The sequence below is a fragment of the Oryza brachyantha genome, chromosome 7 (genome assembly GCF_000231095.2).
Source record: "Oryza brachyantha chromosome 7, ObraRS2, whole genome shotgun sequence".
Taxonomy (NCBI): Eukaryota; Viridiplantae; Streptophyta; class Magnoliopsida; order Poales; family Poaceae; genus Oryza; species Oryza brachyantha.
The window spans coordinates 1,572,127-1,599,519 of NC_023169.2; the positions used below are offsets into that span (position 1 = coordinate 1,572,127).

At 40.0% G+C, this 27,393-nt stretch overlaps 3 protein-coding genes and 1 non-coding gene across 4 annotated transcripts; 2 read left to right on the forward strand and 2 right to left on the reverse strand.

Annotated features, from left to right (window-relative positions):
• Positions 1–2,524: 2,524 nt before the first annotated feature.
• On the forward strand, positions 2,525–17,159 carry LOC102706952 (187-kDa microtubule-associated protein AIR9). The gene is made up of 38 exons (XM_006657381.3): positions 2,525–2,621; positions 3,321–4,113; positions 4,218–4,283; positions 4,644–4,709; positions 4,853–4,924; positions 5,015–5,080; positions 5,174–5,236; positions 5,312–5,377; positions 5,873–5,972; positions 6,613–6,714; positions 6,988–7,211; positions 7,427–7,541; positions 7,883–8,003; positions 8,145–8,320; positions 9,244–9,376; positions 10,322–10,422; positions 10,495–10,542; positions 10,674–10,858; positions 10,963–11,080; positions 11,191–11,318; positions 11,595–11,763; positions 12,179–12,297; positions 12,422–12,590; positions 12,723–12,807; positions 12,891–12,964; positions 13,082–13,201; positions 13,476–13,662; positions 13,753–13,874; positions 13,960–14,167; positions 14,290–14,363; positions 14,453–14,591; positions 14,668–14,849; positions 15,234–15,389; positions 15,525–15,656; positions 15,917–15,975; positions 16,291–16,323; positions 16,428–16,559; positions 16,663–17,159. Exons 2-38 carry the CDS (start codon positions 3,424–3,426, stop codon positions 16,837–16,839), a joined length of 4,977 nt encoding a protein of 1,658 aa, XP_006657444.1. The 5' UTR covers positions 2,525–2,621; positions 3,321–3,423; the 3' UTR covers positions 16,840–17,159.
• An 813-nt stretch (positions 17,160–17,972) lies between these two features.
• LOC102707227 (photosystem I reaction center subunit psaK, chloroplastic) lies at positions 17,973–19,006 on the forward strand. Its single transcript, XM_006657382.3, has 3 exons — positions 17,973–18,151; positions 18,255–18,335; positions 18,620–19,006. Exons 1-3 carry the CDS (start codon positions 18,074–18,076, stop codon positions 18,860–18,862), a joined length of 402 nt encoding a protein of 133 aa, XP_006657445.1. The 5' UTR covers positions 17,973–18,073; the 3' UTR covers positions 18,863–19,006.
• Positions 19,007–21,475: 2,469 nt separating this feature from the next.
• Positions 21,476–21,562, reverse strand: LOC121055059. The gene has a single exon (XR_005812278.1). It is a non-coding gene; the product is annotated as a U6 spliceosomal RNA (small nuclear RNA).
• A 333-nt stretch (positions 21,563–21,895) lies between these two features.
• Positions 21,896–26,754, reverse strand: LOC102707505 (pentatricopeptide repeat-containing protein At4g21065). The gene is made up of 4 exons (XM_040526120.1): positions 24,791–26,754; positions 22,411–22,755; positions 22,291–22,321; positions 21,896–22,197 (listed from the first exon to the last, which is right to left on the reverse strand). Exon 1 carries the CDS (start codon positions 26,752–26,754, stop codon positions 24,979–24,981), a length of 1,776 nt encoding a protein of 591 aa, XP_040382054.1. The 3' UTR covers positions 21,896–22,197; positions 22,291–22,321; positions 22,411–22,755; positions 24,791–24,978.
• Between the last annotated feature and the right edge of the window lie 639 nt (positions 26,755–27,393).

The window sequence follows — 27,393 nt, forward strand, 5'->3', positions numbered from 1 at the left end:
AAAAATATTATTAACATATTATTAAATTAGAGTTAATAAAATGTTTTGATATATATGTATAAGAAGGGAGTAGATGGTAAATTCACAACCACTATTTTTTTTTTATAGCAGTAGATAAAAGAGACACTAGTTTCACATGACCTGTTAATTTTTAGAGCCCCGTAATTTTAACGTTGCGTAAGTGCCAACAATCCGCCGTGTCGGCCCCGTTTCCCACGGATTTTTGCCTCCAACATGCTGCATCTGATCCGGGCGTCACATCGATCGGTCCAGGGATGATCGGGTCAGGATGACAGCTGGGCCCGGGCCCACATGGCAGCGAGTACTTGGCACTGGGCATTGTTTGATTCCGAGTGGGGTCGCCGGCACGTCGCTGGCGGCGAGGCTCCGACGCTCGCTGGCCTTACCTACCTACCACTTCTACCCGTAATTAACCAATTTGATTGATGAATTTAATTAGCGATCGATCAACTCTCTCGTCATAAAACCGCTAAAATATCTGTCTCTCTGTCCATGTGTGTACGATTGCTACCCTCTCTGGAATTCTTCGATGCGATCGAGGAGGTTTCAACCAGCTGGAATTGCAATGGAATTGTTTTGTTGATTTAGGCCTTGTTTAGTTTCTAATTTTTTTTCAAAAACATGACATCAAATTTTCGGACACCTAAATAAAGTATTAAACATAGATGAACCAAAAAACTAATTGCACGGTTATGTAAGAAATCTTGAGACGAATCTTTTGAGCCTAATTAGTCTATGATTAACCATAAGTGCTATAGTAACCAACATGTGCTAATGACGGATTAATTAGACTCAAAAGATTCGTCTCGTGGTTTCTAGGCTAGCCGTAAAATTCGTTTTTTCATTCGTGTTCGAAAACCCCTTCCGATATCCGGTCAAACGTTCGATGTGATGTTTTTGCCAAAAAATTTGGCAACTAAACACCACCTTAGTTTACTAGAGTAGTTTTGAATTGCAAAGTGTTAGCGCTTTCAATATTGTCTTTAGATGTTAATACTACGTCCGTTTCCGTTTGTATTATAAGACTCTTTAACCTTATCTAAATTCATCATTAATAAAGGTATATAATATATATATATATATATATATATATATATATATATATATATATATATATATATATATATATATATATATATATATATATATATGTCTGGATCCATTAGTATCCATATGGATTTGATAAGGCTGAAAAATCTTACATTGTGAAACGGAGCGAGTAGCTAAGTACTACCTATAAAGCTTCTACCCAAAATCTGCTTTAAAAATCATACTAGTAATTAGTCAATATCTCAAGTTTTAAATCGGGTGATTGTTAATTTATTATTTATGAGATAATTTGTTTACGTATTTTCCTACTTCTTTTTCGCTCACTCTCAAACCGCCCCTTTGTTGATCCTAGATATGTCCTGGGAACCTTCCAAAGATGTTCAGTGGTAAAAGATGTTCATAGCGGTAAGATGCTTATATTGTCGTATGCATAAGTGTAGATATGTGTGTTTGTACACTTGTGGTGCACGAGCGTAGTGGGCGTGTGTTAGTGTCACGATTGATACAACTTAGGCTACTTTTTTAAAGATTATTCTCATTTTTTTCAGTCTTATTATGTTTTCTGAATAGTTAAACAATACACTTTTTCAAAAAATTTATACTCACTCGTTCCATATTATATTCATCCATATATTCTTTATATATGTCTAGATTTTTTAGCACACATATTAATCTACGTAAGGTTAGAAAATCTTATAACATGGAACGGAGAGAATATATACTATAACCTTATCACTTTAACTTTATTAAAAACATTTTCTATTTTATAATATAATCACATATCCTATAAACTATTACCTCCATCTCATATTAAGGCCGTTTTTCAGTTTGTAGATATAATGTTTCTATTCTTCATCTTATTTTAAATTTTTTTACTATTAATATTTTTATTGTTACTGGATGATACTTTATGCGTGACTATTTTTTTAAGTTTTTATAAAAAAATTTAAGTAAAATAAATAGTCAAACTTTAAAAATAGAAATAAAAAATAAAATTATTACAAAACGGAGATAGTATTAAATAACAACAAAACAATTAGACAAAAATAAGACGGCCTTAACCCGGAGATTACTCCTCACGAAACCCAACCTTTATTACGAACACAAACAAACAACTCTAGAAGCGATGAACCGAACGCCCCGCTGTGGTGGGCCCCCACGACGAGTCCACGCCGCCGACGTGCGCCGCGCACCGACCCCCAGACCCCAACATTAAATTTGCACAAAACACAGGGCCTTAAACGCAAAACCCCCCCTGACGTTTCGACCAAAACCGAAACCGCAAAGGCGGGAAGCGAAAAAAAAAAACTTTGGCGTTTATGCACCGAACACCCTAGAAAAAACTGAAATCGAACACAGGCCCCCTGGCCTCTCGGATTCTACTTGTGTGTGCGCCTCTCGGTTTCTTCTCCGCTGCGTGCTGCTGGTTGGCTTCCACTTCCACTTCCACTCCTCTCCACTCCTCGCGCGCGCGTGCTCGTGGCTGCATTGGCCTCGAGGTGGAGGCGGGGGTGCTGGGGCGGGCTCGGGATCCGGCTGCCGTCGGCGAGGTAGAGCACGAGCACGAGCGGGAGCTCCTCCTCCCCCCGTGGTTGCGGCGCTGTGTGGTTTCATTTACGCAGGATTTCTTTTTTTTGGTTTGGTTTGTTTGGAGCTCCATTTCCGAAGGATTCATGGCCGGGGGCCCTTCTCCTTGTGTGGGTTTCTCCGGTTCCCGTTTGGGTGGCGGTGGAGGCGGGGTTCTCGCGGAATGGGGAGGGGTTTATGCGCTTGGGTCTGGGTCGGTGGGTGGTGCTAAGGTTTTTGCAAGCGATTTTGGGGGGATTTCTCGGGTGTTATTTTGATCTGCTGTAGTGGGTTCTGATCCATGGTGAGCTCGCCGAGATTTTTTGGTTTTGAATTCCGACCCGAACCTACGGTTTCTGCTCTGTTCTCTCGATTTTTTAGCCTGTTTTTGCAAAGCTTTAATGCTTCGCGTTTTTTTTTTGGTACGGGCCATATCTAGTGCTTGCAGAATTCCGTTTGGTTTGGTACTGCCTCGGGTTGTACTCTTTCCCACTAGTTTCTATCTAGGCGTTGACGAATTCTGCAGCCTATTCAAAGTTTCTACATAAGTGTTGTTGGTTTAGTTTTCAATTTTTCATATGAATCTGGAATTTTTTTTGGTGGTTTTTGTATCAAACTGATAGTGGTTTCCCATACATTCGTCGTTGTTACATTAATTCGGTTTGTTTCTCTGGCAATTCCAGGTCAGGCATGTATGCAATCGTCAGGAGGTTGCTGGTTTGACTAGAAAGCGAAACACTGTGGTGAAAGGATCGAGGCTTTGGGTGTAGCTGTCACTTGTCAGTAATGGAAGCACCACCGGAGACCGGAAAGGCGGTGGATGCTAAGACGTCGAAGCCCCGGACGGCTGTGCCCACCGGTAGGTTTGCATTGGGGACTGCTTCTTCAATCAAGAAGCGGGCTGATGCTGCCCCTCCTGCTGAGTTGGGCGTGTCAAGGTCGTCCATGACGAAGTCTACGTCGTCTATGAATGCTGCTCCAGTTCAGAGAAGAAGCAGCACCGGGAGTGCGGGGAAGCAACAGGATAATGGGAGCTCTGTTGTTGCTAAGAAGGCTAGTCCTTCTCTGTCAGATGGGGTGAAGAAGAGCAAACCTGTGTCAGCCCCTGCGGTTAGCTCAAAATCCACACTGGAAAAGAAGTCATCTGTGCAGTCTGAGAGGACCAAGGTTGATCCGATGAAGAAGCCCGTTGTTAAGCCGTCACCAATATCCACTCTGAAGAAAGTTTCGTCTGTGACAGAGAACTCCAACAGTAGTTCTAGCAGCAGCTTCAGGAGAGCGGCTTCAAATGCTACTCTAAACTCACCACGGTCACCTTCAGTGACAAGCAGTGTCACAAAAAAATTGGGTTCTCGGACATCATCGATAGACAGGGGTTCTTCTATGCCTATTCGGAGGAAGAGCTCGACTGCTGATAGTCGTGATTCACGGTTTATGATGCTACCCCAGGTGGATTTGAAAGCTAGCGATGAAGTGGTCAGTGTTGTAAAAATTCTTCATTTATGTGAATGATCAATGATCTAGACTATTTCATCATGTGGTGGTTTTGTTCCATTCAACATAGTTTAATGCTTCTGCAGAGGCTTGATTCCAGAGGTCATAGGGTTCGTAGTCTGAAGCAGTTGAGATTAACACCTGTACTTGAAGTAAGTGCAGTCAGCTTCTCCTATGTTATGTTTCCTACTCCCTCTGTTCCATATTATAAAGCTTTTTGGGTTTGCTAGATTTCTCCATGTATTAATGTATATATTTTGTATATGTGTCTAGATTCATTAGCACACATATGAATCTGGGCTATGCTAGAATGTCTTATAATGTGGAACCGAGGGAATACTATTTCAAACTTTCTTCTTTATGCACTTTTGGAATAACTCTAGACACGTGACTCCACTATTTTTTTTGCAAGTTGCCACACCTAGTATGTTGGGAAAGATATGTACATCCAGCTTAACTCATGATAGGGATAACATGTCTGTTGAAGTGCTGACCATAGTTTCTGTCTGTAGTTTGTTTATCTCAGGGACAACCGGCTATCAAGTCTGGAGGGTATTGAGATTCTCAAGGGCGTTAAGGTATCATCTTTTTCCTTTCTTTTGGGATATCTTGGGGCATTTTTTTTATGCTTTCTGTTTTTCTTGTGCCCTAGCTCTGTTGACTGTGTGTTGATTTTTGATTTTGGTTTTGTTGCCTTTTGTTTTCCCTACCTTATTTGCAGGTTCTTGACTTGAGCTTTAATGATTTTAAGCTCCCTGGGTTTGAGCCCCTTGAGAATTGCAAATTTCTCCAGGTTTGTGCTTTCATCATAGATTCATAGTATTGGTTGTGCTCATGGATGGTTTTTTACAAACTGTGTTTTTCTGTATTCTGACCCATGTAGCAACTTTATCTCGCTGGAAACCAAATAACTTCACTTGCTACCCTTCCTGAGCTTCCTAACTTGGAGGTACTTTAATTTTGCCAAATTAGTATTAGCATCGGAATTTTACTTATGTCAGCAAGGCTTAATGCCTTTTACTTATCTCTCTTGTTGCACCAGTTTCTTTCTGTTGCTCAAAATAGGTTGAAATCACTCTGTATGGCTAGTCAGCCTCGACTTCAAGTGAGTATGCTGGTTATATCTGCCTTGAGCATAATAAAAAATTTCTGTTAGACCTTAACTATTATTTTTGTGCAGGTGTTAGCAGCCAGTAGAAACAAAATATCAACTTTGAAGGGATTTCCACATTTGCCTTCTCTGGAGGTCTGCTTTTACTCCTTATGAACTAGTTGCATTTCTTATCTTGTTGAACCATTCTATTTCTGGAAGTACTGGAATCTCATGGACGGTAGCCTTTTTCTTTATCTGGGGATCGATGTAATCTTTAACTCAAAGCTGCTTACCTTTATGTTTATTCATATGGACTTATGGAGACTGCAACTTCCTGTTGGTGCTTAGCAAATAATAGGTAGATGATGTGCAGTACAAATAATAAGTACTTTGGTAATTGGAACTTTTGGAAGTTTAAACTTTGAAGGTAAACAATCATGGCATTGTTCAATGTCTTGATGTTACAGAGAACTGAGCTTATATGAATGAAAGGGGACAATTCATACCATCCATGATCAGATATTATCAGTCCACTGTGGCACACAAATACACTTGAATTTGAAGAAATATTTGAAATTAATCAAGGCTATTGATATGTGAAATGTTAATGCAATTTGCTTACTGATGGCTAAATTATAATGCCTGCAGCATTTACGCGTTGAGGATAATCCTCTTCTTGAGATACCACACTTGGAAGCTGCTTCTATTCTGCTTGTAGGACCTACCTTGAAAAAGTTCAATGACCGGGGTATGTTTAACATGCTTTTCACTGTATGGTACTCCCTCCGTTTCATAATCTAAGATTTTCTAGCCTTACCTAGATTCATATAGATACTAATGTATCTAGAGTTCTAGACATATATACAAACTATGTACATTGAGTAATAGATGAAATTAGTCAAGACTAGAAAGTCTTATAGTATGAAACGGAGGGAGTAGTAAAGAATAATATCCATCATGATGACTTATCTTATTGCTGTTAAAATTTTATTGAATCTGATTAGTGTTGGACTATTAATGGGATAAAAAAAACGAAAATAAAGCTGGTACTTGAGATAGATAAGACACCTTTCTTTTCTTTCTTTTGGCTTTCCTATTAAGGGTCTGACATAATTCAAATAATTTTCCAAATGCTGAGAAATGAAGGAGTTCAGCTTAAATGGTTCACCTGCATGCATAGTGAGGATTGAGAACATGATCACTAGGACCACCTATCCTGGAGCTTACTGCTTACTAGATGATTTTGTCTGTTTAATAAATTGATCAATCAGGCGAGTTGATTATTAGGTCCAGTCAGATAAATGTAAACTGAATTGTTTGGTGCAACCAGAATGGAATATCTTATTACTTTATGGTTTTGGATATTTCTAAGTGGGAACCTGTTGCAGATCTGAACCCCAGCGAGGCTGAAGTTGCGAAGCAATATCCTGCTCATACAGCTATTTGCATTCGTGATGGTTGGGAGTTTTGCTCTCCTGAACTTGCTGCTGGTATGGTTTTAACGGAAAAAACTACTAGTATGTTTTGAATCTTTGTTGTTTGTTGACACATTTCCTGCATATTACATGTTCGTAAATGAATCTGCTGATGTATTACTTAAAAGAAAAACATGTCTTCGCTTATACTTAAAACTAGCTTGATGCAAGATTATTTTAGTTTTCTTCTCATATACTAGAATAAATGCATTTTAGTATTGCACGTCTGAACCTAAACTGATTGCATGAACTAAAGCGCGCACTTATGTTGCCTACTTGCAATGACAGATTCAACATTTTCCTTCCTACTTGAGCAATGGAAGAATAAGTTGCCTCAAGATTTGATAGTGATGAAAGCTTATGTTGACCATCCATTTGAAGAAGATCCCTGTCACTGCCATTTTAGCTTCACAAATCAATGTAATGACAGTGAACTAGTCCTCAAATACCAATGGTTTATAGGTGGCAAGACACCAACTGATTTTGTGCCTCTTCATGGAGAATCAAGTGAGGTAGATAGAACACTCCTTTAAATTACTTTCGCTGTACATAACTGTACTTGCAGAGTTCTTGCATGGTTAGTCATGTATCTATTTCTTAGAACTACTTGTGGACTTGTGGTTCGCATGACTTGCAAGTTCTTAAGTCCCTGCTGTTATAATTTGATCAGTTTTGCCATGTTACATCCTTTTACTAGATATAAGCTTTGGTTATTTGTAAATCTAAGGTGTACTGGCCAAAGCGTGAGGATGTTGGAAGATGCCTGAAAGTTGAATGCAGTCTAATACTGAATGATGCTGAGTTCCTGCCCATTTTTGCTGTTTCCTTACCTGTTTCTCCAGGTATGTTGAACAACTAATTATAAATATAATCAGTACTTTCTAAGCTGAATTTATCTTTATCGAGTTCTTTGACGTATGCCTACTCTACATGCAGTAGATGGGATAAAATGCATAGTCTAAAATTATGGAGCCTTTTTGGGGAAACTTAACTTAAACTTTATTTGCCTTCCCATAAGATTTCTTTCTATACTTTTTTGCTGGGTGTTGGAGAGGTGATAGATGCTGCACAATTTCTAATTTTTATAGTATATTTTAATACTTTACCCGTTTACCTAAACTAGAACTATGAACAAAATGATATGGTCATCTCCTTTAGTCCTTGATTAGTTTTTGTTTACCAGGGACTGGTTGTCCAAAGGTTATCAATCTGACAGTCCATGGTGATTTAGTGGAAGGAAATGTACTCAGGGGTGTTCCTGAGATTGCCTGGTGTGGTGGGGCGCCGGGAAAAGGTGTTGCAAGGTTTGTATATCGTTGTAACTTCCACATCTTCCTTTTTGCAAATGGTCATTCTTTCTTTCAGATGCATAAATAATTATGTTTAATCTAATTTTCTTATCTATTGAATACCATTGATTTTGTTAAACCTCCTTTTGAGGTTAGTTGGTTAAGGAGAAGATGGAATGGCAATGCTGTAGTAATAGATGGAGCTGAGAGGATGGAATATCAGCTAACCCTAGACGATGTCGATTCAAGTTTGGTATTTATGTATACCCCTGTTACGGAAGATGGCGTCAAGGGAGAGCCCCAATGTACCATGACGGATTTTGTATTGGCTGGTAAAGCACTTGAGCCTTGCAATTACCTTTAGCTTCTTTTCAGATACTAGCCATATAACCGTGCTTTGCTACTGATAAAGATGAATCATACGCATTCAGTATTGTTTGGAACAATTCAATTGTCTGTTTTTATGACAATTCACCCCTGTAGATGTGCTTGCAAGATAAAATTCCATTTTAGATATGTAATAAGATAAAAGTACTATTTTGTAATATAAAAGTACTACCTGCATCCCGTAATATAAGGGGTTTTGGCTACGCATTGTTATAGCCAAAATCCGTTATATTTTGGGACACATGGAGTATATGGACTAGTTGGTTAAAAATATACAATAGAGCTGTGGGGGTGGCAAATTCACGCCGCCACCACCATTGCCTTCATTTAGAAGATTACTAGCTAAATACCTGTGCTTTGCTACGAAGAAATATGAATTATACACATGCTAGTATTGTTTGGAACAACTTGTATTTTAGAGATAAAAAATATAACCTATATAGGACTATTTTGTATTATTTTATGTATAAAGGAGTCGTTGGTAAGACAATACATATAATAGAGTTGGTGAATGGCAGATTCACTGCCACCACCATTACATTCTTTTAGAATAGTATAGATTATATAGATATTTGTGAAAGGGTCACAATGTCCATTGGTTTCGGAAATTATTTCTATTCATATAATGAGTTTGCACCACCCTGCAGATATACTATGGACCATCTGTCTATTGTTTTTTTTATGGCCTTTCCATCCAACAAGTAATCAATGATGATTCATTTCCAGCTATTTGAAATTTTCAAAATTCTCAATATATAAATTCCAGAAGGCTTTTAACATGTTCTTTTTTAAAAAGAAAACTGGCATAAGATATTTTCTTCTCGATCTTTTAAAAGTTCATAATTATTTGCCTATGGCATCATTTCAGCCACACCATCAGTCAGCAGTGTGCATGTTGTGGGTGACATTGTTGAAGATACCACAATTAAAGGCAAGGGGAAGTACTTTGGTGGCAAAGAGGGATTAAGCAAATTCCTTTGGTTTAGAGAAAAGGAAAATGGGTATGTGCCATACTTCCATTAGTCTGTCATCTTTGATTAATGAATAAAACACCTTTCATTACTATTTTTTTACAAGAAACAATTCATTACTAGTTGAGCAAGTTTTTTTTAGAGAAAAGACTACTATGAATTAGTTGAGTATGAGCATTGCAGATAGAAGTTTAAATCCTTTTTTGGTCTAATATACAAGTAATCTGAGAACTTGATCAATCTGTTATCTATTATGCACTAGTTGCAAATAGCAGATTTGAATGGGTTGTATGAAAAACCATTTGGTCTGACATTTTTCCTGGCTACTTGGATTGCTCAAGTTTGCTCCTTTAAACATTTCTTATCCACAAAACAATATATTTTGATAGTTCTGTGCATTACTTGCCCATTCTCAGTGAATTACTTAGTTCAGTAGAACTTGCTAAACTTGGCTGCTCTCAAGTCTGTAACTCAATAAGTTTTATCTAGTTTGTATACGATGGCACTTTGGTAAGTCAATAATAGGCCTTACAGTGTACTTCCATAACCAAACCTTAGATGTTACTATAGGATATCGGAGCTATCACTCTTATTTTGTCACTAGAAAAGGGGCTATTTACATCACTTCTTGTGTTTGAACAGCTCCTAATGTATATTGGTCAAACTTTGATGCCATTTCAATATAACAATTTGCATAGCTCCTAGGCACCAATATAAATTCCTACCATTTTAAGAAGGGGAACTTTTGGCATCTGAAATTAACTTGAGGCATGCTGAAAATCAATTATAAACTGAATAGGGAACATGCAGCGTGATTGAGCTACTAGACAACTGGATGGACTATTTCTCTAGTCCACAACCACAAGTTGTCAATAGTTCTATAGTGTGGTAATTATGGACACTTTTTTTTCATCCTGCAGCAGTTTATTCTATACAAGGTGGTAATTAGGAACAAAACAATTTCTTTTTCTGCAGTGAGTTTCTTCTAGTACTATCAAATAGCATGGAATACACACTAACGAAGGAAGATGTGGGTCATCGTCTCAAATTTGTGTATATCCCCATCAACCTTGAAGGTTTGTTGAACCGTCCTTTGCTTGCTTGCATCAGTATTCTGTTATGCTAACATCTGTCAGTGTCTTCTCCAGGTCAGGAGGGTGAAGCTTCTTATGCAATGACAGATGCAGTGAAGAAAGGTTAGTGGAGTTTATGCCCATTGTGTCACGATAGTCCTGATGTTTTTCCTGTTTGGGATAAAGTAGCTAGTATAACTTTTCTTGGGTGTACGTTAATAGAAATGCTACCACTTTGCTTTAATGTTGATCAGCACCTCCAAAAGTCCTCGATTTGAAGATCGTTGGGGAAATGAGAGAAGGAAGCAAGGTTTGTGCTACTGCTACTGTCAAAGGTGGCACCGAAGGGTTCAGCAGGGTTCAATGGTTCAAAGGATCTTCTTCCAAATTTTTAAACGAGCATGAGCTCCAAATCCTCACTACATCTAAAGTTTCTAAGGTATAATTTTTCTCTCTAATACTGATGAATCTACAGATTTTTTATGTTGTATTTGTGTCATGATGAAACGGCTGAACAATATTCTCCTTTTGACTTTGCAATAGACATTCCGGATTCCTCTTAGTGCTGTTGGATGTTATATTGTTGCAAAATTTACTCCAATGGCACCTGATGGTGAAACTGGTGAACCAGCCTATGCTGCATCTGCTGATGTTGTGGAAAGTAAGTCCATTTTGGTCAACCTTAATGTTTTTGAACTAAAAATGCTCTTGCTTTGTATTACATCTGTCTATTCTTTTACTAACTTTGATTACTTATCTCCTCTTTTGCAGTGCTACCACCCAGCCTGAATTTTTTGACAGTCACTGGTGAAGTCTCAGAGGGCCAAATGTTGACAGCATCATATGGTTACATTGGGGGACATGAAGGAAATAGTTTATATAGTTGGCATCTTCATGAGGTACGTGCCATATTTATCTTGTTTCTAAGTCAAATCCTGGATACCCAGTAAATTACAATATAACACTCCCTGTAAATATTATGCTTTTGCACAAGTGGAGATATATAATAATTAGTAAATTGCTGAATTTCCTTTTTCTTCAAAAATGCGTGATAGCTGCTTTTCTTTGCATTATAGAAAGAAGAAAACACGCTGAATTCTGATTGCTAGTTTCACTCAGCAATGCTGTTTGTTCTGTATGCCACACTGTTTCTTTGCTCACATATAGTTTTGCAGACTGAAGATGATGAAGGCAGTCTGGTTTCAGAGGCATCAGGTCTGCTACAATACCAAGTTGCAAAAGAAGCTGTTGGAAAGTTTGTTTCTTTCAAATGCATACCTATTAGGAATGATGGTATACTTGGTGAACCAAAAGTTTTCATGGGAAAGGACAGAGTCACACCAGGTGCTTGCATTTACTTTTTGGTGAAATAATTCCTTGAAAGTTATATACTTCCCTCTGTCCCAAAATAAGGTCATTTTTCTAGTTCAAATTTGAACTAGAAAGATGAAAGTATTTTGGAACGGAGGGAGTATATATTTTTCTTCTTTGACTGAGAGACAGGAGATGCTCGTTTACAGACTGTCTGGGTAAATATACTTTTGTAGTACAAACCATGAGGTTACAAAGATGTAGCAACAAATAAACGAATTCGAGAATACTTTTTAATTCTTTTGCGGTCTTGCTGCCCTTTTTATTGCTGGATTTATTTTCCTTATTTGTGGTTATGATATGTCCTAGGTACTTGTGGTTATTTTCCCTACTGAAATAGCATTTATTGCACGTGATATTTAATTTCAATTTCACTTACTGTTAACAGGAAAGCCAACACTACTTTCTCTTGAACTAACTGGTGAGGCCATTGAAGGGACCACTATGGTTGTCAACAGAACATATTGGGGAGGGGATGAAGGGGAGACCATATTCCGCTGGATATTGGTAGGATCCTCTTATTAACAGTAATCTTTCCCTCTCACTTAATAAATTCATAGTGATTTGTAGCTGCTTGGATGTACCGAGCTACCAACTGCATCCTTCTTATAAACTTTTTTCATGTCCACAGACTAGTTCAGATGGAACCCAGAAACAAATTGAAGGGGCAACAAGTTCATCATACACCTTAAATTGTAATGATATTGGCTTTTACATATCTGTCTTGTGCGAGCCTGTTAGAAGTGATGGAGTTCGTGGTTCTTTGGTGTCAACAGAAGAGTCTGGTCCTATCATACCTGGTAGTTAAACTGACAACTTGATCACTTTGGCAAATAAGTGTTCTTATTTGGTTGTGTGGCTCAGCATTTGTTCTTAATTTGAAAAATAGTAAAGATTAAATGGACTAACATTTTCGTAATGTACTTGTGCAGGACCACCTACATGCCTATCTCTTGAATTAGCTGGCCCTATGGTTGAAGGTGGCTGTTTGACCTTTCATGCTGAGTATACTGGAGGGTGAGACAAATTATCACAGTTTTAGATTGTCTAATGCTTCAGAATTCTTGATCTTGTTTTTTTTGTCTCTCTTCTCATTCTAGTTTCAAGGGAGATTGCATCCAAGAATGGCTCAGATTACATTCTGATGGCAGCAAAGAGAAGTTGACTACTGATGGTCAGTTTACATTAAGCATCCTTTCAAGGCCTGCATATTCTGTCAATCTATCACATACAGCTGCAATGTTTGTTTTCATATATCACAACTAATAATTAATTGTTTGTATCTTAATAGAGCTTCTAGATCTCACTCTAGACGATGTTGATTCACGGATTGAACTTATATTTACACCTGTACGATATGATGGATTACAAGGGTCACCTAAGGATGTTCTTTCGGATACAATTCTACCTGGTTAGTTTTCCTCAGAGATTGTTATATCAGTTCATTCATTGGAAGTTTTAACCTATTACAGTGAAACGGCTAGTAAATTGCATTATTCGCATTTTAAAGTTCTGCCAGTTTATGGTTTTTGTTTCTAGGACCAGAATGTCTGATAGAAAAATGCCAGTATGTTTCCTGCCCAAAGCAGATAAAATAGATATAGTTTGGGGCACATTTTATCCATAATTTAATATTATCATAAGAGTCTATGGCATTAATTATTTCTTGATCCAAATTGACACAGGAGACCCCAAGGGTGTTGATCTTGTTCTACCAGAATGTTCTCAGGACAATGAAATTTCTCCAATCAAAACCTACTTTGGTGGTAAGGAAGGCATTGGAAAATATACATGGTACCGAACTAAAGAGAAGCTTGATAACTTGGACCCTGATCTGGTGGCTTCATGTTCTGAAGTTGTTGGAGTAAACTTGTGTGTTCTCCTACTGATTTCATCAAGCTTGTTAGTTTTGAAGGATTTAAATTCAGAATGAATCCTTATGATACAATGGAATGCTAACAGGATGTACACACCGTCTTTGGAGGATGTCGGTTTCTACTTGATTCATCATTGGATTCCTACACGATGTGATGGAGAGATTGGTGACCCATTGATGGCTGCTACTGGTGACCCTGTCATGGCAGGTTGTCCATTTGATCTTTTCCTCGTTGGCAGTGCCGTGTGTTTAATAACTACTTTCACATCCTCACTTGTGCCCCAACCTTGCAGCCTTTCCATCTGTTGCGGATGTTCACTTGGAGCAGAAAAGTTCATCCTTGTATAGTGGAACAGGCATCTATTATGGTGGATATGAAGGGTCAAGCTTGTATAAATGGTACAGGGAATCTAGTGATGGAACCAGGCATTGTATAGACGGTGCTGATTTAATTACATACGAAGTGACAGATGCAGATTACAGCTGCCGTCTATTGTTTGGGTAAGGCACTTTAATTTAATCTATTTTAATCTGATCTTGCTCACATTTAATGACTCAGTTACATTGTGTTGCTGCGCTGATTAGGCTCCCATAGGCATATGATGTTTTGTAATTCTTGATAGGTATATTCCTGTTCGTTCTGATGGGATCATTGGAGAAGAAAAGCTTTCTGAGCCGTCTGATGTAATTCTCCCTGGTAATTTTAAATATCTGAACCTATTATATATTGTTCAATATTCACTTTTTCCATGCAACTACATGTATTAATTTTCTTTTTCCTTCCAGAACTCCTAAAAATTGAGGCTCTCTCGTTCAAGGGAAATCAGGTTGAGAGAGAGACACTAACTGCTGTTGAACAAATTCCAAGCAATGAAGTTCAACAGCATCTATGGAGTAACTACAAGAAAGAGATAACATATCAATGGTAAGCAATGATATGTTTTGACTTTGTTGCATTGGTCAATATGCATGTAACACTTTCTGTGGATCTCTGGATGCAGGTTTGCTTCGAACGGATCTGGAGTGGATCAGACTTTTGAGCCACTGGCTAACCAGTGCTCTCGCTCATTCAAACTTCGTTTTGAAGATATTGGCCGGTGCCTAAAATGTGAATGCTCAGTCTCTGATGTATTTGCACGATCCAGTGAACTTATATCAGCTGTGACTGCTCCGATCTTACCAGGTTCCTTGTCTACCGCTTATTTCCTTTTAGTGATGGACTAGCAGCATGCATATTGTAACTTGCGGAAGTGATGGACATTTTCAGTTGAACATAATGGCTATTTATTTCTAAATAGACAGTTGTACATGATCAGTCTATAGGCTTGCGCTGCTGCATCCTGGTTACCTCTTTATATTTTGGTTGGATGCATCATCTTTTGTTAGTTCAATTGGTGTGTGAGTGTATATTTCTGTCATCTTCATTGAACTTATGTGTACAACATAGAAATGCCTGGCTAGTTGGCTTAATCTATATTGCCAAATTTGTTTGATGATTATACTGATATCCATTTACGCAAAGCATTAAAATATGCCATATCCTTGAAGTGACCTTCGGTTTTAACAGGAAAACCTAAAATCGAAAAACTGGAGATTGAAGGAAGAGGCTTCCACACTAACCTGTATGGTGTTCGGGGTACCTATACCGGAGGCAAAGAAGGCAAGAGCAGAATTCAATGGCTCAGGTCGATGGTTGGAAGCCCAGACCTTATCTCCATACCTGGTATGATTATTCACTGTACAGTTTTTTTTTTTTTTTGGAAATGATCTAAGGCTTACTGCTTTTAAGTCCTAGTTGGCACAAGTGTTGCACAGTTAATTTTACCTAATGTTCTTATATTGCATTTAACTTGTGCAGGTGAAATTGGAAGAACATATGAAGCAAATGTTGACGATGTAGGTTATAGACTTGTAGTCATTTATACACCTGTGAGAGAGGATGGAGTTGAGGGACAGCCTATTTCTGCTTCAACAGAACCAATCGCAGTTGGTATAGTCAAATCACCTACCTTGTTATTTCCTACGAACATTCTACTGTTATTGCATCTCTTTTTTTCCCTTATGGTGCTCTGGGGTAGCGCTTAGTGATGCAATTTACCTTTGGCCTCTTCAGTTTAGGGATTTTGGCATGTCCTATTTGAACACGCACTACTTTCTGTGAAAGTGACTATTTATTTATTATTGAGTTTAATCTTCAGAGCATTAAGGTTGTCAGCCTGGTCTACTAACCGCTTGGCTTGTATTATGCAGAGCCTGAAATTTATAAGGAGGTGAAGCAGAAGCTCGATGAGGGATCTGTCAAGTTTGAGGTAATATTCATTTCAATACTGATGATTAGTTCCTTTTAGGTGGTATAGACTGGAGAACATAGTGCATGGATAGCTGAGCTTATTATTTGCCAAACTATGGAGAGCATATTTGTTTCCTCTTTGCACTGCTAATGTTTTCAAGTTTGAGTGCTGGGGACTCACCAGTAACTGTCTCGAGCACAATAATGTTTCTGCTTGGGCTTTAGTTATTGTCTAAAATAGTTGGGCTACCTTTACAGTAACTCTTTTCATTGTTATCCTCACAAAAATTAATGCTTTGTTGAGTAACAATTGCATAAAATTTGCATTGAACAGGTCTTGTGTGACAAGGACAGAACACCAAAGAAGGTATTGTTCCTACTTTAATATTTTTCTTTAATCATGGTTTGCTAGGATAATAAGCATTAAAAGTTGCATTTTTTTTTCTTTTTTGAAAACAAACAACTTACCAGGCACAAGTAATGGGACATTTGGAGCGAAGAATTTTAGAAGTTAACAGGAAGAGGATCAAAGTTGTAAAGCCTGGATCCAAGGCATCATTCCCAACTACAGAAGTGCGAGGAACATATGTTCCACCCTTCCATGTAAGTTCTTGCACAAACTGGTCAAACAATCCTTTTTTTAGAATGTATAGTCCCTGTCCTAGCACATTTATAATTAAGAGTAACTGTTAACTGAATCTTGCAGGTTGAGCTATATCGCAACGATCAGCACCGCTTCAAGATTGTTGTCGATGGCGATAATGAGGTTGACTTGATGGTGCAAACTCGGCACATGCGAGATGTCATTATTCTGGTGATCAGAGGTCTTGCCCAAAAGTTCAACAGCACTTCTCTCAACTCACTCCTCAAGATAGAAGCATGAAAATTGAGCTGCCGACCTCGTATAACTTACAGTGTGAAACCAATTAGAAAATGTTCTTCAAGATTGGTTCAAGTTAGTTTAGAGGATGTGTAATATTTGTAGGATTCGGAGCGTGGCAGCTTGTGTGTATGGGTGTGTTGAGGGTTTTTTTTTTTTTTTTCTCAAATCAGGAGCTGGTTCTTCTTCTGACCTTGGTTTCCATACTCATGAAATGTACATAGGAAAATAGCGCTGGTGATATGGTGTTGCGTTAATATACAACTTGTGTATGCAATTCCATATTAGGCTATATTATTGATTGGATTGATTTCTGGCTTTCACTTGTAGTATTGCCATGATGTAGGTCTACCCTCTACAGCAGTGAAATACGTCACCACATTGTAAATTCATCTTTTTTTATGCAAGCAAAGCAATGCTTTCTTATGGAGTGAAAGAAAGCATCCTTGGTAATTCAGGCTTCTGGTTGTTGATTTTGCAGTTTCATCATGACCACTTGCACATTGCATCAGCAAAGCAACAACTCGTATGTAACTTAACAATATTACACTACAGCGACAGCATGAATGTATTGGACATACTTCCTCCATCCCTATTTACTTGTCATTGCTGGTCCTTTATGTTTTAACTTTGTCCGTTCAAAATTTTCAATTGACAAAATTACAATTTTAAGCATAATTTTAAGATAAATTTGAAGTATTTATAATTCTTTTTGCAAAAAGAACGAGTGGTGAAAAGAGAGTAGCATCCGGTGACAAGTATTTTGAAACCCGAGGGAGTAAAATACAAGCAATTTATTCCAGCCTACAGTGACAGTAAATCCAGTTCATCATCTTTTTTCCCCTGTGGTTGAAAATACCAATATATCCCTTTTTTTTTACTGCATCACTTAATCTCCTTTCCTCTTTTATTACACAACATCCACCAGGTCACCAAACAACAACAAAGCATTGCATTGCATGCCACGCTGGCAGTGAGTGTGAGAGTATCTTATCCAGACTGGCAGGCTTCTAACCAGGCGGCGCCACATCAGCAGCGAGGATCTGTAACCTATCCATGAGTGGCCACTGCAGTCCACAAGCTCCCCCTGTGGCTCCCATCCCACATCTCCTCTCTCTCTCCACGAATTAAAGCCCCACTCTATCACTACCATGGTTGGCACTTGGACCGACATATTTTCATAGCTTCAATTATTCAGAGCAGCATCATCATCATCATCAAGGAAGGATTTGCAGCCATGGCTTCCCAGCTCTCCGCCGCCACCTCCATGCCACAGCTCCATGGCCTCCGGAGCTACTCCTCTCCAAGGTCCATGGTCAGTTCTTCCATCAGCTACGTCCTTCCGGCAATCTGCACCAACTAATATATGCAACTAACCATCATGATCACTGGTTAATTGATTGGTTGTTCATATATAGGTGATGCTGCCATCGATGAGGATGAGCAAGAAGAGGTCCCAGGGCATCCGGTGCGACTTCATCGGCTCAGAGACCAACCTGGTAAGAAGACATACACTCTTCTCTTTGGCAAAGTGACAGTGTTCCATTGGCAAAGTTCCATTGTTTCGCGAAACCGCATTCTGCAAAAGAAAAATAATTTACGGATAAACTTTTTTATATATATTTGTGTTTCCACAGTGACTCGAAGCAAAAACGGTAAATAAACCGCAAAATTAAAATTAAAATTTAAAATTTAAAGTTTAGCTTAGAAGATGTTGTGAGTTGTGACTGCAAAAACATGAGCTTGATTAATATTAATTGGTTTAATATGATGGTGCATGAAGATCATGGTGACGACGACGACGCTGATGCTGTTCGCGGGGAGGTTCGGGCTGGCGCCGTCGGCGAACAGGAAGGCGACGGCGGGGCTGAAGCTGGAGGCGCGCGACTCCGGCCTGCAGACCGGCGACCCCGCCGGGTTCACGCTCGCCGACACGCTGGCCTGCGGCGTCGTCGGCCACATCATGGGCGTCGGCATCGTCCTCGGCCTCAAGAACATCGGCGTGCTCGACAAGATCATCGGCTAAATCATTTCATTAAGCTAGGACGACACCAGTTAATTAATTACTATATCTGTAATCTGATGATCATGGTGCGTGTCTTTGTGCCATCGGCGATGTAAATTTGTGCGTGGAATCAATGCATATCTAGCTTAATCTTGTTGCTGTCAACCAATGGTTTTGTTTGGTTCTGATTCAGACAACGAACAGTAATGCCCCGTGGTTAAGATTGATGTGTTATGCATCGCTTGTTTTTTAAATTCTATACGTTGTTATTTCGTTCGTAATTAATTAAAAATTAAACCTTTTGTTCTCGAGTCGCTTGTTTTTTAAATTCTATACGTTGTTATTTCGTTCGGAGTTAATTAAAAATGAAACCTTTTGTTCTCTCCAGGTTTGTCAATTTTGTGCATCTCTATGCATTTATTTTGTACCTTCGGGGTCCTGTATATATGCTATGCCTTTTTGCAATTGCAAAATTGCATAATTAAGCTTTCACATAGACTCGATTATCTTATTTCCTTTCTTTTCGCTGAGCAAATCTTGATTACTTCGGGACCGCAGATAAGAAAGGAAAGAGGACATCATCCAAAGTTCCACTAGAGTTCGAACTCCATCTTACCACCAATTGAATCTGAACCATTGAGTAATTAAGGATAGTTTTGGCCAAATGTGAATGTCTAAATAAGGAAACAGCTGGCCACCAATTATCAACATGATAATAAATAGGAGCAGCAAAATGAGAAAAACAAAGTACTTCAAATAAAGGGAGGAGTCAGAATTGGAATGACATTCAGCAGTGACCCAAGACGGATCCTAATGACTGGGCGTCAGTATCAAATTAACCCAAGTACTTTCATGCCAAAAAGAATATCAATCCATACAAAAACTCGATACACCAAGAACAGTGTCATTGGGAAATCACAACATTGAGAACAAAAAATGATTAACAGCTAAGAACACCAAGAAAAGCAGATCAAGAATTAGAGAAAAATAACATGAAGACCGACAGAGACTGCTACACTGAGGCGTAACGAGAGCAGTTCAGATCTGGACACTATCAATCAGCAGAAATATATGTAACTGTGTCATCTGGTCATGATAATAACATCATCAGGTCTCCACGCCCCAAACTCACAAGAATCAAATGGAACAAAATAGGACACGCCAATGAATTACAGTTAAAGAATTGATCGATTAGCTAGCAGTGAAAAGAGAAAAATGTTTTCAGAAACTGAAGAAACCAAGAACATTAACTTACACAAACCAAAACTTCATTAGATTTCTGCATATTCAGAAAACTGAAATGCTGCATGTTTGGAAGTAGATGAAGAGGATGCCATTATTTATTCAGGAGAACAGATCGAGAAGGCACTGGCCAACTGCCGGGCTTTCGAGGAGGAGGGACACGTGGATGGCATTAGCACCCCATGATCGCAGATCAACGGCCAGGATCGACGCACCTCAGCTCCCATTAATTGATGCCTTCTCGAGCTCTCAAGATGTCTAAAAGTGTTATGACACGACTAGTCACCCGGTATTAAGACACTTACTCCACTTTTTAAATATCTGACATGTTTAACTATTACTTCCGCCGTTTTTAATTCACACTGACTATTCATCTAATGTAAAAATATTATATAAATATAGCAAATTATAAGCATGCTTAAAGTATCTTTAATAGCAAAATAAATCATAAAAAAATAATTAGTAATTAGTAATTATGTATAATTTTTCATAAGACAAATGATCAACCACAAATATCAAAAGTCCAAGTGCCAGGTAAAAAAATACAAATGCGGATGTAGTATTGTTTTTATGTTGACCATTAAGTATGCTTAAATAGTTAAACTATGTTAAACGAAAGTACGATGCTTATATTTAGGATGTAATGAATTATTATGTATGGTGCTTTTTAGCATTTGTAAATCTTCTGTAACATGGTCAAACTGTCGAAGTTTCAATATAAATAGTGCCCAGTAACACTTATATTCGAAAACGAATAAAGTATTAGGGATTTTAGGGACCAGTTTTCACATTAGAAAATCCTTTAAAAAGTTTGTTTCCCCTTAAAACGTGTATTATTTCAAGTATAACTAGTGGCATTTTACTTTACAATAGGACTATAGAGTGGGAAGAATTATGCCTTCCAAGTGAGATATAATGGCAAAAATACAAAGGTTAGAGGGCTTAATTGCAGTTAAACGCTTACAGTTTGGTAGTAATTAAAAATCAGAAAATTGAATTTTACAATGCTTATGGAGACCCATGATTGGGATTTGGTGGAGCAAAGTTAGAAATAAAAAAGACGTGATGATGACCAGGACGTGGCATTACGACTGCAGAAGAGGTCTCGAGCCTAATCACAAAGCAGCATCAAAGATTTTAATGTAACCGTGAATGCAGAATCTGACTGATATTATAAAGTAAAGCAAAGGGGTGAGGACGAAACAGTTCAGGGCATATCTGCAATGGAAAATTATCTCCAGGGGCTTAACAAGTTAAAAAATTTCAGTGTAATTCCATCCTAGAAGGACGAGAACGCGAGGAAAACATTACCGTAAGGGGCAAAAAGAGAGAACCGAGGGTATAACTGTGATGAAAATTTATGGATGCCAGGGACCTGGACAGAATTATCAAAAAAATTTGAACCATTTCTCGATTTGTGCGTGTCATCCTTGCGCAGGGCCATGTCGTTCCAATTTTATCGGGTGTCTCCGAAAAGACAACCCGGTTGGAGCGGGCGGATATATAAGCTGGTGTAAGCTCAGTCGAATTTTCGAGGTGGTACTAAAAGCTAGCGCGCGCGTGATGTTCGGGCCGTCCAGATCTCATCCTATGGACCAGATCGGATCCCCAGTACCACGCGGCATCTCAGATCTTGGGCCTGTATGGGCCTCAACGTATTGGGCCGTTTCGCACGAGCAGCTGTGGTCTGTGTGGGCTGTGTTACGCTTGTGGCCTACTCAACCTCTGCAACTAAGAGCTTTTCTGAAACAAAATTCAAAGAATTTTTTTTGGACGGCAAAATTCAAAGAATTAAACATATATTAACCCTCGACGAACTCTTGCTAACTACAATATCACTTATTACTGAGTAAACACCGCGCCTAATATATATAGTCTTCACATGATTACACGAAAAAAACTAGCACTGTTCCTTGCTTCTTACACAAGTATATATACTACAAAAGCGAACCAAATCACCACCACAATCTCTTTGGTAACTTCAGGACATACAACCATCGACTCGATTCACATTTCACACTGATTGGAGAACTCTGAGATGGAGAACGATCAGAGACGCAGCTGCGCAGATCATCCACATGCTTCCTCGCGTCAGTGCTGATGCAGCAGAAGTCCTGCACAAAATCCAGCAAATTAACGTGCCGATCACTTGCTACAAACAAGGAGAAAGAAAAACATCTCCAGTGATGGACATGGACTGTACTTACTCGGATGCCTGGAACTTGCATGATCCGAAACCTACCAACAACGCAAAGAACAGATGAAAATTGCAATTTACACAGCTGAGCAATGCTCAAATGGGGATGAATGGTAGATTGTGCTGTTACTTGGGTCCCTCTTGATGATGGTACCGGCGCCGCCGAAGTTGCAGGCGATGTCGGAGTTGCCGTTCTGCTGGTAGAAGATGTTGAAGGCGAAGGAGGCGTGGGACAGGAGGGTGTCCGGCTGGTAGCACCGGCCGCCGGGCTGCAGCGGGGTGCAGTCGGCGCCGCCCTGGCCGCACGCCCAGTCCAGCGCGTTCTGGAGGTCCGCCTGTGACACCCCCGGCCGCGCCACGCACCACGTCACGCCGTCGACGAACGTCATGTTGCCCTCCGGTGGTGACAGCGTAGGGATCGGCGTCGCCGACTCCGCCTTCTCGTGTGGCGCAACGCGTGCGCCTGCTGCAGAAACTGATCACGGAGGAAAGGACGGTGAGATCAAATAAGAGTCAGAACGGTGTGATCTCATCAGACTGCCTGAACATTTGCAGCTAAACGTGCAGCATCACTATCAGAAAAACAAAGCAGTAGATGCATTTGAAGTTTGCAGTATTACTAGTGGATACAGACAGATCAAAACATGCACATTCAAATACTGAGAACATGAGAAGCATTTGGGGAGAAGAACGAAAGTAATGGAGTTACCCACCTATCAGCCAAACCAGAATCAAAAGGCCATGCATGATCAACGGTTTTCTCTTCATGGTTGAAACAGAACTGAAAGCGGACTCCCAGCTTTTCACTCAGCTCTCTCTCCCTCTCTGTCTATCTACCACTCTCTCCCCAATGTGAGGGCCTAGGGAATATATTGAGTGTCTGAACGAAGAGCAGCTGTGTCAACAGGAAAGCAGCTTCTGTTCATGAGAAAGGAGCTTGGTTTCACTCGAATTACTAAGCAAGCAAGACACGAACTAAAAGAAGTCCCCACCGTGGTGCAAATTTATGGCCATAGCAGGGAGTTGGCTTAAAAAAGTGACACAAAGATCCCATATTCCCATGTACAGAGAAAAATGCATCTTGTAGCTATCAGAGACCCACCCGCCCAGTTCATCTGGCCCACGTATTCACTATTTGACTAACTTGATCCGAATCTACACAAACACAACATATTTCCTCTTACAAAATTGTAATTTCTGCATATCCTACTGACGTTTTATATTCTGCTGTCATTGAATTGATAAATGGGTGAACTTTATCACGATGAGAATCACATACTGATCGTTTGTTAATTTACGTAGCAGTTATTGCAATGACTGAATTCAAAAACATGTTATAAATGATTATACCAGCATCTGCTGTTGGCTCTTGGATTGTGAAACCAGTGCAGAGACCTCTGTGCACATACTAGAATAATATGGATGAGAATGACTTGAAGGCCAGGAAACCATAAGATTCCTTTTGCCTTCTGGATGTGCAAGCATGGACATGATTTCTAAAAGAACAAAAGGAAACTTAGGCAATAGATTCCATGAGATCACAAGGGGCCAAGTGCATGTTCTCATTTCATTTCTTTGTTGTTTCATGGTAGCATATGTCGGAGCTTAATGAGAAAAGCTTTCCTTGAGGATTAAGGGAAGAACCTTGATTCACTTTATAAAGACTGAAGCCTAATGAAGGGGTTTCAGGAAGATTACAAGGAGAACGCTGCAGGTTTTTGGCCTGGGCTGCAAGCCTGCAACTAGTGACAAGGGTTCAGAATTGGATAGAACCCGAAAAAAAAATCTTGAAAACACTAGGTCCAGTAAAAATAGCTTCATAAATCAGTAAAAAGGCATGCAGAGCACATGGAGAGGAAACATAGATATTTTGAAACGTTGATGCAACATGGCCTAATAAGACACTGACATTGGGGAATAGGGAATAGGGAATGTCACTGGAAATAGTTTTAAAAAAGGATGAAAATAAATGGAAGTGGTGTTCACAATTCGTCAAATCGATAGTATCCCAGTGAGTAGAATGCAGAAACATATGGAACAATGCAACATTCATTAAAAGGTTAACACTAATGCATAATATTAAGGTAAACTTTAGTGTTGTGATGATGAAAGTTGTATCTTAACTTTGCTCTGGAAGCTTTAGACAGTTTGATGTTGTTCGAAAGGAATGAAAAAGAAAGAGATCTTATAATTTAATGCAGGGCAACTTTTCAGTATTCACATCTATAGCATATTGGTAGCCCATGAGTGCAAACATTTTTTGTTACCAATATAAACAAAGGGAAGCCAAACAACAGACTACAGTAGTATGTACTATGGGATTAAATTTGTAACCAGAATCTGGTCTGATAGGACTGGAACAGCCAGATTAAAATTTGATAAAACTCGGGCAAGAGTATAACGCTTATTTCAAAGATCTATGTACTCAAAAGTCAAAATCAGAGCAGTTTTCAAAATTCGGTAATTCAAAGGAAAGAAATGGATCTGAGACAAAAGCCTCAGTTTGGTACCTTATAAGAATATCAACACAATAATTGCTGGGTCGTCTGCAGAAAATGCCTCATATCTCTGTAGTTCCCTTACTTCTACCATCTGTGTTCAGTGTCCATCATCAAGGTTTTTACAGAGCTTGTTATCTGATCATATGGCAATCTCATAAACCATGTTTTTATCACTGTCAATTTTTTACATGAATCAACTACCAATAATCTTTGCACGAACATGTTCCCCCTTTGAAATGGTGGAACCTACTGCGATCCCTGACAATGATTTCACGATCATAAACCTTTGATATTAGCTTAATTGCAACATGACAGTCCCCACACATCCTCAAGTTCTTTATTATCCTGATAGGAATGCCAGGAAGAGACTTCAGCAAGGCAAATGCAATAGCCAGCCTCTCACTATGGTAGTTTAAGGCGGTCTCTTTCTCTTCCTCCTCTATATCTGCCAATACATTACTTGTGCGAGGGATGTAACCTTCCTGCCTCAATCTCTCAGCTATGTCAGCCAGCATTTTGTATATCTGTTCACTCTCATGATGTGACCTGTCACCCATAACAAACTCATATACGGAGTTGCGGAGCTCGACAAGGCTATGCCCAGGGTTTTTCCTGACTCTATTTTTGACCATTGTCTTCCTAAGCACATAAACATCTGCCCACCGCCCAACAGCAGCATAAAGGTTGGAGAGGAGCACATAGTCGCCACTGTGACCAGGGTCAAGCTCAACTAACCGTGCCCAAGCAACCTTCCCAAGTTCCAGCTTCTTGTGCATAGCACAAGCACCCAGCAAGGTCCTCCACACAACAGCATTGGGTTCCAGTGGCATTGTGATGATATAGTTGTAAGCCTCCTCAACTCTTCCTGCTCTCCCCAACAAGTCCACCATACATCCAAGATGCTCAATCCTTGGTACAATACTGTAATCGTCCTTCATCCTATCGAAATACTTGAATCCATCATCAACCAACCCACAGTGACTACAAGCATACAACACTCCTACCATAGTGATTTCAGTTGGTACAAGCTTCTCCCTCTCCATCACACTGAAAAGCTCAAGTGCCTCCTTCCCAAACCCATTCGCTGCCAGCCCTACAATCAACGAAGTCCATGAGACAACGGTCCTCCCCAACCCCATAACATCGAAAATCTTCCTTGCATCACTGACACTACCACATTTGGCGTACAGATCAATCAGCGCGTTGCTCACATGCGAATTGTCCACCAACCCAACCTTTACCACATACACATGCAGCCTCCTCCCAAGAGCAAGCGCCCCAATCTCTGCAGAAGCAGTTAGAACACTGACTATGGTGAATCCATCTGGCTCAAAGTCGATGCCCAGCATATCTCGGAAGACAGTCAGAACCTCGTTAGGGCGCCCATTGGCTGCAAAGCTGTTAAGCATCGAATTCCACGAGACGAGGTTCCGCCCACGGACCGGTATTTCGTCGAACACCTTGTGCGCGCTCTCGAACAGGCCACACGCGCCATAGAGGTGGACGATCGAGTTCTGGACGAAGACGAGCGTGGAGAAGCCGTTCTTGGCGGCCTCTGCATGGAGGCACTCGCCTTCGCGGAGAGCGAGGAGGCGCGCGCACGCCTGGAGAAGCGGCGGGTAGGTGTGCGTGTCGGGCGGCGCGAGGCGGCGGCGGTGGAGCGCGAGCGCGACGCGCGGGCGGGTGGAGCCCGCCGCCATGCGGAGCACGGTGTTGAGGGGGAACGGGTCCGGCGGCCGGAGGCGGGAGAGGACCGCGACGGCGTAGCGGAGCGGCGGCTGCGGCGCGCGGAGGGAGGCGAGGTGGAAGAGGAGGTGCTTGGCGAGGAGCGGGTGGGAGGGTGGCACCCCGGCCCGGAGCCCCCGCGCGTGGATCTGCTTGGCGGCGGCGAGGGATGGCGCGGCGAGGTGGAGGCGGAGGAGCGCGACGCAGTGGCGCAGCGCCGGGTGGGTGGACGGGATCGCCTCGCTCATCGGAGCGCCGCCGCTCCCGCTCCCGCTCGTTTTCGCGCGATTTCGAGCTGCGCTCTGTGTGGGTTGGCCCGGGAATGAAGCTCCGGCCCAAGTTGGGTGGGCTGGATCAATGGGCTATGACCGGCCCAATGTGGCCTACATAGGCCCATGCCACCAACGGGGTGAAATGACGATTCCACAGCACCGCCAGGTACTACTAAGACCATCTTTGATAATATGGTTTATTAGAAGATAAAATAAATAATAGATTATTTTAATAGATTATTCTAATCTAGAGCACTCAATCAAAGTTACTTTAAATAGTAAGAGTTAAAGACAAACTTAATCAGTAATATTGTAAAAACAAGTAATTTTAAATAGAAAGAGCTACTCCCTTCGTTTCATAATGTAAGACTTTCTAGTCTTGTTTAGATTTATACGGATGTTAATGAATCTACATATATATATATATATATATATATATTCTTCAATTGATAAATTTAAGCAAGACCAAAAAGTCTTACAATATAAAATGGAAGTAGTATATGCTATAATAATCTAGTAACATCATTTTACGTGATCGATTTTTTAAAATCTTTTATCACTAATAATCAAAATTTACAATATTTGACTTAGTTCTAAAATAGCTATATCTTCGAA